This window comes from Uloborus diversus, chromosome 2 (assembly GCF_026930045.1).
Source record: "Uloborus diversus isolate 005 chromosome 2, Udiv.v.3.1, whole genome shotgun sequence".
Classification (NCBI taxonomy): Eukaryota; Metazoa; Arthropoda; class Arachnida; order Araneae; family Uloboridae; genus Uloborus; species Uloborus diversus.
In genome coordinates this window covers 20617777-20635479 of record NC_072732.1, presented here as the reverse complement: position 1 = coordinate 20635479, position 17703 = coordinate 20617777, and the positions used below count along the sequence as shown (strand labels likewise).

General features: G+C 36.0%; 1 protein-coding gene across 1 annotated transcript in view; it reads right to left on the bottom strand.

Annotated features, from left to right (window-relative positions):
- Nucleotides 1-2021: 2021 nt before the first annotated feature.
- Nucleotides 2022-17703, bottom strand: part of LOC129216897 (semaphorin-5A-like) — a 79475-nt gene continuing 63793 nt past the window's right edge. Inside the window, exons 14-19 of the mRNA XM_054851112.1 lie at nt 16578-16745; nt 15780-15953; nt 10352-10726; nt 7117-7299; nt 5733-5885; nt 2022-3213 (exon numbers count right to left, since the gene is read on the bottom strand). Coding sequence (XP_054707087.1) covers nt 2882-3213; nt 5733-5885; nt 7117-7299; nt 10352-10726; nt 15780-15953; nt 16578-16745 — 1385 coding nt within the window. The 3' untranslated portion in view covers nt 2022-2881. The remainder of the gene's footprint in view (nt 3214-5732; nt 5886-7116; nt 7300-10351; nt 10727-15779; nt 15954-16577; nt 16746-17703) is intronic.

Below are 17703 nucleotides of genomic sequence, written 5' to 3'. Positions count from 1 at the left end.
GGAAGTATTCCAACTCAAATCTGAGCAAATAACGCTACCATTTTTCACTGAACTCTTGAAAAAGAAGTGGACATTGTCAGGGTTAAGCTTCAACAAAAAGGAGCCACACTATATCTGGCACAAAATTAATTTAACAGCACTGCACTGGAATGTAAACATGTGCCACATCCGCATCACAATATAGTTCTAAAAAAAGAATTTAAACAAAGTGTACTTAACACTCCGTCGGGCGCAATATGTTGTAGAACACGATCGGGCGCATTGAGCCTGGGAAGCACACTTTGATCTACTGATCTTTTCTACGCATGTTTACATTTTCTTACGAAAAAATTGTCAACTACAAACACCAAAGAAGAGAAATAAAAGTTTTTCATGATTTTCGAATGTAACATAAGTTTGAGAAAATGAATATACATTTTTCCATGAGCTATTGAGGAGGCGTGGCTAACTAAAGAATTCGAGGTGTGCCTAATAGATCAGTTGCGCCCGACGGAGTGTTAATACATAATATATTCTAAAAGCTAAAATGCATAACAAAGGTAAACACGCCAGTAGTGGCCAGTGCTTAATAGTGCTTCAGTAAGGCCACTTCAAGGTTTATATGTGAAAAAGAAAAAAGGATTTCAGGTTTCCCAATGGATTCAAAAGTGGTGCATCAAACATGCAGAAAGCATTGAAACCATTGGGACACCGTGAATCTTCCTTTTTTTTAAATATCATACTTGCCAACCTTCAAAGGAAAAAAAAACAGGAGATTCAACTAGAGGTACCTATATACCACTATAGGTGATTCACCAGCGACATATCTTCACAACAGAATTATTAAATTATGCTTTTAAATAACATAAATACTAAATTTAAAGTGAAATGGGGATTTTTTGCAGATGTAAGCTAATTGGTAGTAGCAAGAAAAATATACTGCAAAGAAAATATTAAATAATAAGGAGTAAATTTACTTAACGTTTCATACATTTCCTAGTCTCTACCAAAAAAGTACCTACAAAAATTTAATTTCTCAAATACAAAAAAAAAAAAATCAATATATAATTAAAATAAAATATAAAATAAGTAGGTATAGGGTAGCACATGTTAAAATAACTTCAAACTTTCAAAATAATTGAAATATTTTCAAGATGCAAAAAGATTGAAATCTGCTGCAATTTTCGGCAAAGCACGTGCTTCGTTGAACATGCAATGTGGAAAGCTTCCAAAAAATTAATTTTTACTGAGTTATTAATTGGAAAAATTCTTATTCCATGACATTGGTAGATTAGAAAAGGGCGCCATTTATTGAGAAGAAAGCGAAACTTTTTTGATGATTGACTGAAAAAACTACAAAAACGGGAGAAAATCGTAAAAAAAAACGGAAAATCGGTTGATGGAAACAAAAAACGGGAGTCTCCCGTTAAAAACAGTCGAGTTGGCAAGTATGAAATATGAACCTTGAAGTAGCCACTACTAAAGCATTACTAAGCACTGGTCACTACTAGTGTATTTACCTTACTTGTCTAAAGCAGCTTGAACCTTAATAGTTTGTAGTTTGGCAGTTTCTTTCCTTGAAATAATCATTTTTCAGTTTCATCGGATTAATTCAATTTTACAGATTTTTGGTGTACATAAATACTTTTTTGCTAATTCATCCTGAATATGAAATTTTGATGCATCACTAATACTTGCTTTAAATTTACAAAAAATAAAAATGCTGCAAAAGCTCTAAAGATGAATTTCTATCTAAATAACTAATGAAAATTTTATGAATATAATATACAAAATGAAAACTTTAATGGCACGGAAATTCTCATTTTGAGTAAAACTGCCCAAGCCAGAAAGTGATTACTCAAAAAACACAATGGAATTATATTTGAGTATCTGTCAGGTTTACTTTGCGCTAGCATAAATCAATAAATCTTAATTTCTACTAACATCAAAGAAACAAAAACATCCTAACATGTTCTATTTAAACGCATTTTGATTCTTACACCAGATGCATTGCGGATAGTATAACACACTCTTAACAATTTTTTTTCTAACTTTGTTTTTGTTTATGACTTGGATCTCCTCAAAGATTTTAATCCATTTCTCTTTATCTTCAACAACAGAAAAATGTTTCTTGCATTTTTAAGCTCTCCTGCAATGTAAGAAAGAAAGAAACTATGCAGTTTTTTTGCAGATAACTAAATAAATTCAGCCATGAGTTTGCACATTGCAAGAAAATAAATGACGCCTTCATTAGGCAAACTAAAACTGTCCATCGTTGTAACTTATACACATATGCACTATAAAAATATCTTGCATTTCATTTGCTTTGGCTATTTATTTCCAATAAAATTTCTTTAACGAGCTTCACAGCTAGCGTTTGATGTACAATATCAGTACCTATACAAGACCTCGTAAGTAGATTTTGATTCTGCTTCATGGCAAAAACGTCGAACAGACATGCAGTATGAAGATAGTCAACTAAATGCACGCTTGCATGATTCCCTCATGCCTCCATAAAGGATGGAAAGTCAAGCCTAATTTTGCCCAACTTCTCCGAACATAGTATTCCAACACAGCAGTTTTTCAAACATTGTATTTCAATGGCTGGCGAGGAGTAGAATAATTTTAAATAAAAAAAATCCTAGTTTCGTTGGAATGTGAAACGCTTAATTCATATATGTACACACAAGTCCTTCACATTGTAAAAAGTTCTCACTTGGCACTATTTTGCGACTGCTACGACATTGAGCGAAGCTCCATTGTCCAGTCGCATACTGACTTTGATGAACTAATTTTCTTTTAGTTCCGGGCGGAAATGATCTTGGATTTTATGTCGTTGATATGTCAAGCTCTTATTGGCACACACATCCTCCACTGGAGTCAACAAAAATGCTGTGGAGGATCAAAAATGTTCCGTCGTTAGTTGTGCCCTGAGGGTGCCATTACGTTTGATGGTGGCCTCCCTGAGTGGGATTTTCTGGGGGGACATTTTCCCGGAGAAATTGTTCTGCCACTCGTTGCCATCGACGTAGGTGTTGGATTTCACTGGGATGAGCTGCCGCGCCACCCTCGTGTGGGCCCTGTTGCCACCTCTTGCCCTCCGTTTCATGTAATAGTAAATGCCCAGGGCAGACAAGAGTGTGCCCACGATGAGTCCGCATGTGAAGGCTCCCACCACGTGAGCAGCATGGATCCCATCCTCGGGAGCTCTGACTTCAGCAGTTGAGAGGCTACCTGAGAAAGAACAATTTGGCATATTAGGAAACAGTTTTATGTCTAACTAGTGATACCCGCACGGCTTTGCCCGTAATAGTAAAATCAAAAAGGTCTTTTGGTTCGCCTGTATATTTACAAATAATGTATGGTGAATTTTCTCGCCAGTTGGCTTGTACCCATCTTACGGTTCCACGTTATGATAATTTCGTATCTCGCCAATTGGCTTGTGCCCATGTTACGGTTCCACGTTATGATAATTTCGTAATTGACTAGTCCATCTTATGAAATTTTTTTTCTTAAAATTGGAATAGAAAAAGAACCACATCGAATTTTCGAAAAATCGCTTCGAGGTGCACATCCCCATGCTACATACTAACTTTGTGCCAAATTTCATGAAAATCGGCCGAACGGTTTAGGCGCTATGCGCGTCACAGACATCCTACAGATATCCAGACATCCAGACATCCTCCGGACAGAGAGACTTTCAGCTTTATTATTAGTAAAGATAAAGACAATGCAAGCACTTGTAGCGACGCATTCAAGATTACATATAAAAAATGAAGATGAATAACAATATTGTTCTTTGGTAGAAAATTCCTTAAAAGATAACGAAAACATCTTTCCCTCACAAATTGTTGGAACATTATTTCACGTGGAATACAGGGATTCCCACCCCCCTAAGAGCAAGGGCGCGCTCCTCTAAATGTCGTTAACACCTCTAAAAACAAGCATACCCCCAAAAAGTGAAAAATACCCCTCAAAACAACACCTCTTCCTAAAAATTTCAATGGCACAGTCACCCATGTTGAATACAATTTCATTACAGGGCAAATGGCACTTTTTAAATTTTCCTTAATGGTCATCAACCCCCCCCCCCCACTTAAAAAAATTGATGGTGCATTTTTTTCTAATCTAAACAGAGATGAGTTGATATATTTAGCAACTAAAGGAAACATAAAAATATTTGATTTATTTATCATGTTGCGGAGTACAAATAGACAAACTGATACGCATTTTCCAGTTTTGATGGCACATAATGGTTGCGTTCGACGAGCACGACCGAGAGCGACCGGTTAGTTAATCACGTGACAACTAATGATCACGTGCTCCAATCAGCCAATCAACTGCTTAGTATGGTAACCGGTTGATCCTAGAACGTTGCGGTTTGTAACCAGTTACTTACCGGTTGACCGGTGAAGTTCGTCGAACGCAACCAATATCAAACTTAACCGGATGTCAGCGGTGGATTTAACCATATCGCAACTGATGCAATTACGAGGGCCCCCACAACCTCTGTTGCCTGTAAAAGATTAAAAAATGCACGTGATGAAGGATTTACATCGTTCTGTGACAAAAAAAGGGGCCTCCAAAAATGCACTGCGACAGACACTTAAACCTGCAAATTCATCACTGCTGGAAGTATGATCTTTATTCCAGGTTTTGCTCCGACATTTTGAGATCTTTCCATACTAAGAACAAATTTTGGGGTATGTAACTTCAAATAAAAGATGTAAATAAAAATATCAAACAACTAATATAAGTCCTGATTTTTCAAAAGGTGTTTAGTAAAAATTTCAGTAACTACACTATCTGATTTAAAACATGTGGTCGTTTTCTTAAATATTGCAAATTCTGATGCACAAATGCGCATTTTAAGTATTTTTCGCTGTATCATGCTTTTGTAGGTCAATTTAAAATTATTCAACTTTTAAAACAAAACACAGACCTAAATGCTCAGAGCAACAACATCAGTCACAGTATCGTCATTTATCTATTAACTTGATGCATCACCTGCAAAGGTTTGTTACGCATCGAATGCTTCAAAGAGGTTACAAAAAAGTTGAGAATGAATAATGGATTAATCTCTTTACAAGTTTAAAACTTTAATTCCCTTCAGGGGTGCCCATAAATGGCGCAAATCCCCCCCCCCCCAAAAAAATCCTCAACCCTCTTTCTTTTTTTTATTTTTTAGTTCTCTTTTTTTATTTCATTTATTTTTTTTTCAAATATTTTTAATTTATTTATTCTTAAATATTTTTTTTATTTATTTTTAAATATTTTATTTATTAATTTTAGTTATTATTACTTCTATTGTTTTAATAGAAAAGTTGTGTGCTACGCCAATGTCCCACACACTCACAAAATGAAATAAAATATAAACAGAATGTAATAAAAAAAAAGAGTAAAATAAATAATTTAAATTTCAAATAAACAAAGAAATAAATTGAAATAAACAAATTAAAAAAAATCTCCCCCAAAAAAATTGATGGCGCAACTTGTGCCATAATCCACCCTTGTGGGCACCCTTGATTCCCCTAACAGTTCTAGAACTCCATAAGTTTATTCTCTAGTTTCTCTTAAATTTCTCATCAAGAAATATGCATTTTCAACTTTTATAGACAAATTTCCAAGGCTTTTGAAGTGTTTTAGTTTTTCAAGTCCTGCACTTATCCGACAAGTGATTCGCAGATACAACTAACTGGCATTCGTGTCTGAAATTCAGTAGAAATAAGTAGATATAATTCAGTGAAACATACCAGATTGTCCGGGAATACACATCCGAATTTCTTTAGTGGATCCGGTGCAGTATCTTGCGGCAGATTGCGGTAGCTTGCACTTTCTTTTGCGGTACTGTTCTTGGTTGATGTCACACAGTGACCACACAGACCAATCTTCCCAGCCTTCAACATCTGTGGAAACAACACTTAAATTTAAAAAACTTTGATTTAAATTGCTGAAGTTTCAAGAAAGGCCAAGAAGTCCGACTCACACGTTAACTCATACATGTTTTTGAAATCTTATCCATACTTACGACGATTCAAATAGAATTTTAAGTCACAAAATTTAAGATCGGTGCTATTTTTGAAATGATTTTGAAGTAAAACTTCTTCTTATGATATGATAAAATCATAGTAGAGGCATTAACAATGTTCATATTTTTTGGGGGGAAAAGATGCAAATGGATAAAAGAGGTTACAGGAAAATTTCAAAATGAAAGAAACTTATATGTATTGGAAAGGGTTCAAAGGCGGGCTACAAGGCTAATAAATAGACTTTCTCATTTAGACTATGATTCCAGGCTTAGAAGGCTAAAAATGTACAGTCTTGAGCAAAGAAGAGACCGAGGGGACATGATTCAGTTATTTAAATTTATTAAAATGAAAGATGTTACGGGGCTGACGTTTAGCACTGAAAACAGGACAAGGGGTCATTGTTTTAAGCTATTTAAATCTCAGGCTAACATGGATATTAGGAAAAATTATTATTTTAGCAGGGTATTGGAACCTTGGAACAGCTTCCCGGAAGGGGTGGTAATGAGCAAGGGAGTAGATAGTTTTAAGAGGGCCATTGATCTTCACTGGCGATTGTAAATTGATTAGGACCAGTCTAGCTGGGCCCAGAGCCTGTTGCTGGTCGTCACTTTTGTATTTGTATTATTGATGACGGTGCCCTAACTTCTGTATCGTTTTTCGCAATCACGAGTGTGTGTGTATATGTAAGCGTGTTTGTGTGTGGAGGTATGTGTGTGTTTGTGTCTGTGTGCAGGCATGAGTGTGTGGGTAGTTGTGTGTATGTGAGTGTGTAGGTGTGTGTATGTGTTTGCGTGTATGTATGTGTGTAGGTGTATATGTGTGTATGTGCGTGTATGTATGCGTGTAAGTGTAAGATATTGACGAAACCTGGAGACAGTTTTCGCTAGAAGTGCAGCATCGTGAGGACCCGATCGATAGTGATGCTGCAGAGGTTGCTGGTGGGGAAAAAATCAAAGGAACGTCAAAAACAGTCAAATGAAAGCAATAAGCAATCGTGATTGCTCAAAAAAACGAACTTTAAAGGACTTAGGGGCTTTTAGGAGAAAATAGGGTCCATTAGGGAGCCATGAGTCTTTCCTGAGGACATCAGACAAAAATATCCACTCACCAATGCACGGGTCCGTATTGCAGACTCTGTCGAGTCGAGAGGGGCCAGAACAGTCCGCTCCAGTCCCAGATGGCTTGGGATTGTCGCAGGCTCTCTCCCTATACTGCACCCCACCTCCACAGCTGCTACTGCAAGGGGACCAGGAGGACCACTGAGACCAATCCCCATCCACGTTGCCAAAAGCTTTAAGAGGAAAATAATCTACAATGAATATCGATAGCTTCTGAGAGTATTGTGGTGAAACTGCTTAGAAAGAACAAATGAAATTAAAATTAGTATTTTCATACAAATAGCACTCCCCCCTCCCGCCTCTTCTCAGAATCTCAAGAAATATGGCTTAAGATTGGGTTTTTATGACACAAATTTCGGAAAATTTATGGGGCTATGCGCTCCCGAATATCTTTCCATTAAAGTCACTGAGAGATACCTTAAGATAGCGTTTTTATTGCTCCAAATTCAAAATCGTTTCGGTGAAGAAAACTCAAACCTTTACCTCTTTAACACTCATAGATTATGTAATGCAGTGTTTTGAGCAATTGAGCATTGAAAAGGTTTTAGGGGAGACACCTCACTCGTTTCCAGTCCTGGCGCCTAAAGCGGCAGATTTTAGGGGCAGCAACTTCCATGATGGCAAAATGAAAGGAGACAAAAAAGAAGAAAAAAAAAAGAAAAACTCAAATTTGTGCCTAATTATTATTATTATTATTATTAATATGAAGCTAAAACTCAAATTGCAGCAATACTTGAAAGAATGCTTGATGGTTAAAATATATATATATATATATATATATATATATATATATATATATATATATATATATATATATATATATATATAGTTGGCTCTCATTTAACGATTTTCAAGGGACCACAAAAAATCGTCCATAAGTAGAATGCATCCTTAAATAGAATGCTCCCAATAAAATCCCTTAATCCTTTAAATACCTTGAAAACTCAATTTCTGCAGCATACTTGCCAACCTTCGAAGGGGGAAAAAAAAAAAAACAGGAGGTTCCACTAGAGATATATAAGTGATTCACCAGTGACATATCTTCACAACATAATTATCGATTGAGCTTTTAAATAACATGAATACTAAATTTAAAGTGAAATGGGGATTTTTCGTAGATGTAAGCTAATTGGTAACAGCAAGAAAAACATACTGCAAAGGAAAAACCTAATAATAAGTAGTGAACTTGCTTCTATACATTCCCCAGTCTCTTCCAGAAAAGTAACTACCAAAATTTAATTCCTAAAATTCGAAAAAAAAAATCAATATATAATGAAAATAATACAGATAATAATTAGATATAGGGCAGCACATGTTAAAATAACTTCAAACTTTCAAAATAATTGAAATATTTTCAAGATGCAAAAAGGTTGAAATCTGCCGCAATTTTCGGCAGAGCATGTGCCCAAGTAACACTGAAACGTTACGTCATCGTTACATCACGTTGCAATTAGTTGAAACATCGTTACCGTTTCCCACACAACGTGATATCACGTTGCTTTATCGATTCGTTACAAAAAGCGTAATTTTGAAACGTTACATCACGTTGCAAATTTCTTAAATTTGTAACGTTGACAAACAGTTACAAAAGAAACGTTACTTATCATTACTTTTCGTTGCACCGAAAAGTAATGTTGTCAAAAATTAATCCTCGTCTTCGGCAACCTCCGAATAATAGTGGCCATTTTCGGTAAACAACTTCTGGCTTGCTATGCCGCCATTGTTTGCAGCTTCGCAATCACGATCTCTCATCACTTTTAGCGGTAAGTACTTTGTATTATTGTTAGTGTATTATTGTTGATATACTTATTTAATTAAAAAAGAAGTGTTATTACATATTTTTATGAAGTTAATGAACCGCCGTTGGTCGGAGTTTGAGTATTTTTCCCACCGTACTTTTATTTATAATATTGTTTGAAAGAATTATGTTAGATGTTTTTATTTGAGTATTTATTCATTGATTTCTTAAAAAGAGGCTGAAGCTTGGGGATATGTTCCATTAATAAGCTATAAAAGCGATAAATGATACCATTTTTTACTCATTTAATCGGCTTTTTGCAGAATGATTTTGACGAAATAATTGTAGCAAGTGTTTGAAAAAAAAAATTGTCATATAACTGAAATTATCTTTAGTAATAATACTTCAAATTTTTGTTTAAAGCACTGATGTAAGAGGATTTTTTCAAAACTTTCATGCCTTTCGAAAAATATTTCTGGAGTTCTTTAGTAACAATAATAATTATTTTTTCAAGGATTTATTTATGAAAAAAGTTTTTATTTAATTTGCAGTAATATCGTTAATTTTGTCTATTAATAGAACTCTAATTGATGTAAATTCGGCTATGCTATGTTATGCTCTGTTTATTTTTAAATGTCAGGAATGCTCTTACAAAATATTGTGAATGAAGCAACAGTGTGAGAATACTCGAACGCCTTTAAACGGAATGAGACATTTTATAAATTAAAAAAAAAAGAAAAAAAAAAAAAAACAAATATTTTATAAAAGTATATTAACACTAATTGCATTAACAAAAAATACAGAATACTTACTGTATCAAAAATTAAGGGTTCAATGAACCCACCTCCATTCTCACCAAGAAAAAAAAACTTAATTCAAGCTTTGAAAAAAAAAAATCTTAATACAACGTTTAAAAGCAACGTGATGTAACGTGATAAATAAAGGTTGATGTAACGCTTCAAAAATCGTTGATGTAACGTTACTGAAACCGTTGACGTAACGTTACTAAAACCGTTGCTTTTGCGTTTTGCAACGAGACATATTTTCGCTCTATCAACGTTACCAGTAACGTGATGTCAACGATTCAGAGCAACGTGATGTAACGTGATTTATGTTACTTGGGTGCTTCGTTGAACACGCAATGTGGAAAGCTTACAAAGATATTGATTTTTACTAACGGAGTTAGTAATTGCAGAAATTCTTATTCCCTGACATTAGTAGACTAGAAAGGGGCACCATCTATTGAGAAGAAAGTGAAACTTTTTGATGATTGACTGAAAAAAAGGGGGAAAATCGTAAAAAAACGGGAAATCGGGAGATGGAAGCAAAAAACGGGAGTCTCCCGTTAAAAACAGTAGAGTTGGCAAGTATGCGCAGGTACTGCCGTTTACCTGCACGCAGCAGTATTGGGCTAAAAACTAAATCCCCGAATCCAGAAGATTTAAATAAAGTGAGAATGCAGAAAATTCTTGCAAAAGGAGACCTACTGGAATCGAGGCAGTCCTGGGTCCCCTCCCTGCAGAAGCGCTCCTCCCTCCTCAGGTGCACCGCCTTGAGGAGCGCCTCGTCCTGCACGTGCGCCTTGCACGTGAACCGGAAGCGCTGTTCGAAGTGGCCCTCCCTGGTCCGGTTGGCCCTCAGGAAGGGCGTCCAGGCGGAGCTCTTCCTCACCTCCGGGCAGGGCTGGTCGTTGCAGAAGCGGAAGTCCTGGCTGCAGCCGAGGCACTCGCGGCCGCCCTGACCCGGAGGGGGGCTGTTGCAGCGCCGACGCCGGAACTGCACGCCGCCCCCGCAGGGGGCGCTGCACGCCTCCCACGTGCTCCACTCGGACCAGTGACCGTCCACGGCCGGGATGACGGGTGCTGGAAGAAACAGAAAAGGGATCATTCCACGAGTGTAGGCAGAGACCGGCAAAAACTAAATTCTTAAGGTTCAGTAAAAGATTTAGATACCAGACAAATTATTTCTCTAACTTTATACACAATAGGGATGGGTAATGCATCGCCAAAAACCGGTGTGCATCCTACATCGTTAGACAGGTTTAGATTTTATCTCTACACCGATGCATCGATACTGCTCCAATGCAAGGGCAAGGGGGGCTCAACCCCCTCCCCCTTAGAATTGAGAACTTACTTGCTTTTAGGGCTTTTTTCTTTGCAAAAATGTAAAATGCAACATGTATTTTTAAGTTACAAGAAGTGGAGTTCCTAGCACAGATATCATACGGGTCGGCAACTCGTAGTTTCGCCGATCCGCCCTCCCCCCCTCAAAAAAAAAAACTTTATAAATGTTTTATGTTGATATGAAATTTATATAATTTTCAGAAAGAACTCAATTCTATTTTTGTGGCATAATAAAAGTTTCGAAGACAAATATAAACTGCGAATCCATTTTACGCAAAATTTGTCCTAAATTATAAATGTAATATCCCCTCCCCTGCAATATGGAAAACATGGGGGTCACCCCCCCCCTCAAACACACTGTTCAGTAAAAAAACTCAAATGCTTCTGAGGTTATTCCGGCTGATTCTTCTGCAAATAGGCCCCTGAATCCGAATATGATCTCCGTTTTCCTTCTATACTTACCGATTTTTGGAGAAAAGCACCTCCCCACCCTTTTTTAATTTGGGGAGGGGGGCAAGTTTTACTTTTTGCTACATATGCACTAGATTTTGAGCTTTGCATATCTCTAGTCATTCAGAATAATGTTTACCGTTATTGTAATGCTCTTTTCCCCCTCCAAATTAAAAAAAAAAAGCTCTGAATCGGGGGGGAGTAGGTTTTAAAAACTAGGGCCTGATAGGGGGAGGTGGTCGTATTTGGAAACAAGGGGTCATTTTACATAAGAATCAGCCAGAAGAATGTATTTTTGAATGAAGACCTACGATTCAACTCGTATGCAACGTGGGACATTCACAAAAGTTTTTTTTTTTAATTGTTTTTACATCGCGAAGTTTTTTTTTTTTTGGGCATAGGAGTCACAGAAGCGAGTCTTATTCTCTCATTCTGCACCGAAATTTTTTTTAAACATCTTTTTTTAAAAAGCAGAATAAAAAGATCGTTTTTCGTGATTTTTCTAATATTTAGGGGATATACCCCCCAAGCCCCCCCTTTTGCTATCGGTGTCCATGATCTTGAACCTCTCTCGCCTGCCAAAACTATGTTAGCAGTTAATACAAAGTTCATTTCACCTCCAAAAAAAAAAACCTCTGAAACTAAGGAAAATTGAAAAAACTTGGAGAGACCTTTAAAAATAAAATTGGTACGTACAGGGGGAAAACGGAGGCCATACTTGAATTTAGGGGGTCATTTTACATAAGAATCAGCCGACAAAATGTCAGAAGCATTTTGAAGGTTTTTTTTTTTTTTTTTTTTTTTTTTTTTTTTTTTTTTGCGGAACAGTTATTATTATAACGTTGTTACGGAAAATATAAAGCATTTGAGCAAATCACTAGTTGCAGTTGAAACAGTTTTTGGTTGATGTTTCCAGGGAAAAAGAGTGAAAATAACTTGTCTTTAATGATAAATGTAGTCGTCGAAGATGGCGCGATTTCAGAAGTTTTGGGACTTAGAGACTTCAGGTCTTATTGATTCGAAGCAAGATACTGACCCCACAGAAAATGAAATCATGAGATAACTCGAGTCTCAGATCGAATATGAAAACAAAAGGTATACAGTGGGATTACCCTGTAAGTTAGAAAAGCAGGATTTAAAAGATAATAGGAAGATAATTGAGAAAGATAGTGTGACGAGTAAATTGCGTATAGTTTTCGATACATCCTCTCATGATTCTAACTGTCTATCTTTAAATGACTGTCTTCATATAGGTCCAAATTTATATTGAAATATTTGATATTTTATTGAGATTCCGCTTTCATCCCATTGCTTATACCACAGGCATAAAAGAAGCCTTTTTGCAAATTTCGCTCAACGAAGAAGACAGAGATGTAACTCTTTTTTGACGTCTCAGACGAATCTGTTGCACCCCAGGTTTATAAATTTAAGCGCGTTCTCTTCGGGATCAATAGCAGTCCGTTTTTATCGGCCGAAACTTTGAAATATCATCACAAACAGTAACATCACAACAGCCGAAAAATATCCGGTGATTACAAAATTTTTGAATGAAAATATATTTATATCGATGACGTCATCGGTAGTCATTCATCAGTAGATGAAAGCCTTATCCCGCACGTTAGAGTCTATAGCCATTGTCGAAGATGCTAGTTTGTCACTACACAAGTGGCGCACCAATTCGAAGACCCAACGCGAATTGTGGAAAAAATATGAGGTAACTTCGAGCGATAATTCCAAACCCCTCAGAGAAGAAAATATATCGTACAAAGTTTTAGGTATAGCATAGGACAACTTAAAGGACATTCTTTATTTTGATGTTGGAGATCTAGTCAAATTTGTTTCGAAAGGAACTGCTACTAAACGATATGTACTCCAGGTCTTATGACGAATCTTTGATCCTATCGGAATTTCAGGTCCTTTTACAGTGAGAATTAAATGTTTGATGCAAAAGATTTGCGCGTTACGTATTGACTAGAATGACAGATTACCCGAAGATCTAAGATTTTTATGGAGATTTTCTGGTGCGAAGAAGTTCCACACCTGACGGAAATTTCAATCCTCCGCTACTATTATTTCGAAAATCCAAATATTGATATCAAGACTCTTGAACTGCATTTTTTTTTTTTTTGTGATGCAAGTATAAAAGCATTTGGAACAGTTTCCTACATGCGTGTTATATCTCGAAATGAAGATGTTCGAACGACTTTTGTAGCTTCTAAAATCAGAGTTGCTCCGATAAAATTTCTTACATTGCCTCGGCTGGAACTTATGACTGCATTACTGTCAGCAAAATTACGTTTTAATATTTTGAAAGCCTTGAAAGGTGACATTTCGTGCTATTTCTGGTCTGACTCGAAGAAAACAATTTTTTTGGATAAAAGGAACTCCTGAAACATTCAAACCTTTTGTCAAGAATCGGGTTGAAGAAATTTGCAAATTCACAGCACCTTCAGACTTTTTTTTTTTTTGCCACAGAAAGGTCAACCCCTCAGACACCTTGTCGAGGGGAGCAAAAGTTTCTAAACTGCTAGAAGATCCAACCTGGCTGACAGGACCACAGTGGTTAAGAAATCCTCCGGAATACTGGCCGAAGTTAAAAAAATGATGACACAAAAAGTACAGAAGACTTAGAATACAGAAAGAAATCGAAGGACATCTTTCAGTGTGAATGTCTTGTTAAAGAAAAGGAAAATCCAATCAACATTACTAAATTTAGTAATATGGAGAGGTTAGTAAGGATTTCAGCTTGAGTGAAAAAGTCAATCATGAAATTTAGAAAGATTTCTAATGTAGGAATCACATTGACCGCTGAAAAGTTACTAGAAGCTGAAGAATCATCTGATAAGATTAGAACAGAAGACATTTTTGAAAGAGAACGAATCCTTGAAGAGTGGAGATCCGATTCAAAGAGATTTTGATTTGTTTAACTTCTTGCCATTCATGGACGAAAATGAAATTATTAGACAAGGAGGAAGATTAGAATTTGGCAAATTATCTACAGAAGAAAAACACACTATTATTCTTCCGAAAACAGTCCTGGCTGACATTTTTAATCACGAGAAGAGAACATGAGAAAAAAAAACATAGTTGACGCTATACAACAACATCAATTTCTGATTTCTAGGGTTACCATATACTGGTAGATGTCGTCAATTGCATTTTTCTTGCTGTCGTCAAGGTAGAATGTAAACGCCAAACCAAGTACATATCTTTAACGAAAAAGTACCCATTAAATATTGCTCGTTTTAATGTGGGTTTGCTCGTTAAAAGCGAATGCTCCCTCAAACTTAACATTGTGCTAACCTACTGTCCGACCATCACCAGAAAAGCCACCGCCGAAATGTCTGCACCTGTCTACTGCTATAGCAAAGCAGCGCGTCTCATTTTTCCAAGGGAAGCTTAATGTTGGAAAAATCCGTACGACTACACAAAGGTGAGCAGACGAGTTGCGAAATGGCGCCAAAAAGCCTTCCTGCTAACTTTTGCAGAAAATGAATGAAGTCCATTTCTATTGCAGTAGACGGGTTCAGACTTGATGGTGGGAGCTTTTCTCGTGAAAGACAGACAGTAGAACCACTTGGCTTATATCGAGCCCTGATTTAATGAGAACTGAATAAGAGGGTGGAAAATCAGAGAGAATAATGAAATCATACTTGCCAACCTTCAAAGAAAAAAAAAAACAGGAGATTCCACTAGAGGTATCACCAGCGGCATATCTTCACAACATAATTATTAATTGTGCTTTTAAATAACATGAATACTAAATTTAAAGTGAAATGGGGATTTTTCGCAGATGTAAGCTAATTGGTAGCAGCAAGAAAAATATATTGCAAAGGAAAAACCTAATAATAAGTAGTGAACTTGCTTAAAATTCTATACATTTCCCAGTCTCTTACAGAAAAGTAGCTACCGAAATTTAATTCCTAAAATCCGAAAAAAAAAATCAATATATAATGAAAATAATACATATAATAAGTAGGTATAGGGTAGCACATGTTAAAATAATTTCAAACTTTCAAAATAATTGAAATATTTTCAAGATGCAAAAAGATTGAAATCTGCTGCAATTTTCGGCAGAGCACGTGCTTCGTTGAACATCACAGTGGAAAGCTTCCAAAAAATTAATTTTTACTAACGGAGTTATTAATTGGAAAATTTCTTATTCCCTGCCATTGGTAGACTAGAAAGGGGCGCCATCTATTGAGGAGAAAGTGAAACTTTTTGATGATTGACTGAAAAAACGGGAGAAAAATCGTAAAAAACGGGAAATCGGGAGATGGAATTTAAAAACAGGAGTCTCCCGTTAAAAACAGTAGAGTTGGCAAGTATGTGAAATCCATACCTGGGCAAGGTGGATTCGATGTGCAGTAAATTTCGTCTTTCTCCGGACCAATGCAAATTTTTCCGCCGAAAGCAGGAGCGGGGTTCCCACATACTCTCCGACGAGATTTGACGGCGAGACCGCAAGAATGTGAGCAAGATGACCATGATGACCACTCAGTCCACTGCCCGTTTCCTAAAAGAATAGATAAGTTTCGAAAAGGGTAAAAATACTGTGAAGCACCCAATTAATGCAACTGTCATGGTCAACTGTACATTTGTTCTGTAATTTATGATTTTGACAGAATACAGCTCAAACATACAATAAAAAAATTTTAATCTAATGTTTAGAGGCGATGTAAATAAAAATATTGTCAATAATATAGTGGAAAACATGTTAAAATACATTTAATAGTTACAAATATAATAAAAAATCTAGGTTTTTATTTCCTATCAGAAAAAAAAAGAAAAAAAATATAATAATAATACCAGCAGTAACCGCATGGTAAAAAAAAGAATAAACTAAAGCTTCATAATTTATGTAAGTTGTTTCTAATATGGCCTTTAAAGTAAAACAAAGAAAATGCATTTTAATATTGAACTAATGTTTTCTCAGCAGTAAACTTTCAAATAAATTTTAATTAATTGTAGTTGATCATCTGAACAGTTGCATTTCACTTTTATCCTAACACCACAACAACTTGCTTTCTGCAATGAGTAAATCCAGAGTTTATGACATCCATATCTTCTTAAGTTTTTACTGGAGAATGTTCTTTTCGTATCAACAATGTGGGTTAAAAGCATGTAATAAATTACTCACTGGTACAATTGGCCACGTTTACGGAAGTCCCCTCGCAACCTTTCCCTTCATTGGACGGAGAGGGATTGTTGCAAGCTCGCGTTTGACACATGCATCTGTCTCCCAGGCCCATATTTTCCATCTGTGAGCATTCAGACCAAGTACTCCAAGAACTCCAACCACCATCCACTGAAAACAAAAAGAGCAGCACTGTGGTTATCAATGACTCTACATTTTGCACAAAAATATAATTTGCAGTCTTTCAATTTAATAAGCACACAAAAAGTGAAGATCACCAACAGGATTTGAGCAAGGATAGGCTGATCCTCAAGAGCTCTTTCAAAACTACAAAACCAATTGCAAGTGACAGCTGCTTCTGGAAGACTATACCAAATGCCTACAACCTTATTGAAGTTGTCTGTTTTTTTTTTCTTTCTAGTTTCAAGATTAGCTCGGATTTCGAAAAGCTTAAAACAATGACCCATGATCCTCCCATCTATGCCGAAATTCAGTCCATGAAAATATTCCATTTTAAGGAATTTAAATCACTGGACAAAAAACTCAGTCAGCTAATGAGAACACAATGACAAGGGACGAAGATGACCAATCAAAAGTCATGGAATACAAAAGGGATTCTAAATATAGTTTAATGATATAGCTGTAAAAAAAATCGAATGTTCTACAAATACACTGGAGAATATCTCATAATAATTCCAGCAGAGGAAAAGGTTTCCCCCTTAACCATATAAAGATTTGAGAAGGATGAAACCAGGGAAAAAGGAATAGCAAATGAAAACATTTTAAACTTTCAATGAACCATGAAAATAAAATAATAATTTTTATAGTTTTATTACAAACAAATAAATGAAACAGTGTTCTAGACACAGATACGGTTTAACTGTAACCATATAATTAACTTCAGAAATGATAGTTAAAAGCAATGGGGTCGTTTCTAAAATTTTAAAAGTATTTTTTTCTGAAAGAACATGCTTAAAAACATAGGATCTAACCATTTTTTAAATAATTTGTTTAAGTTTAATATTTAAAAAAAATTACTTAAATCGGTGAGCTTTCATTGTTTATGTCTTCTGCCGATGACATCACAAATGATGAAATGCCATTCTGTGTTGCCATTCACAGATCAAAA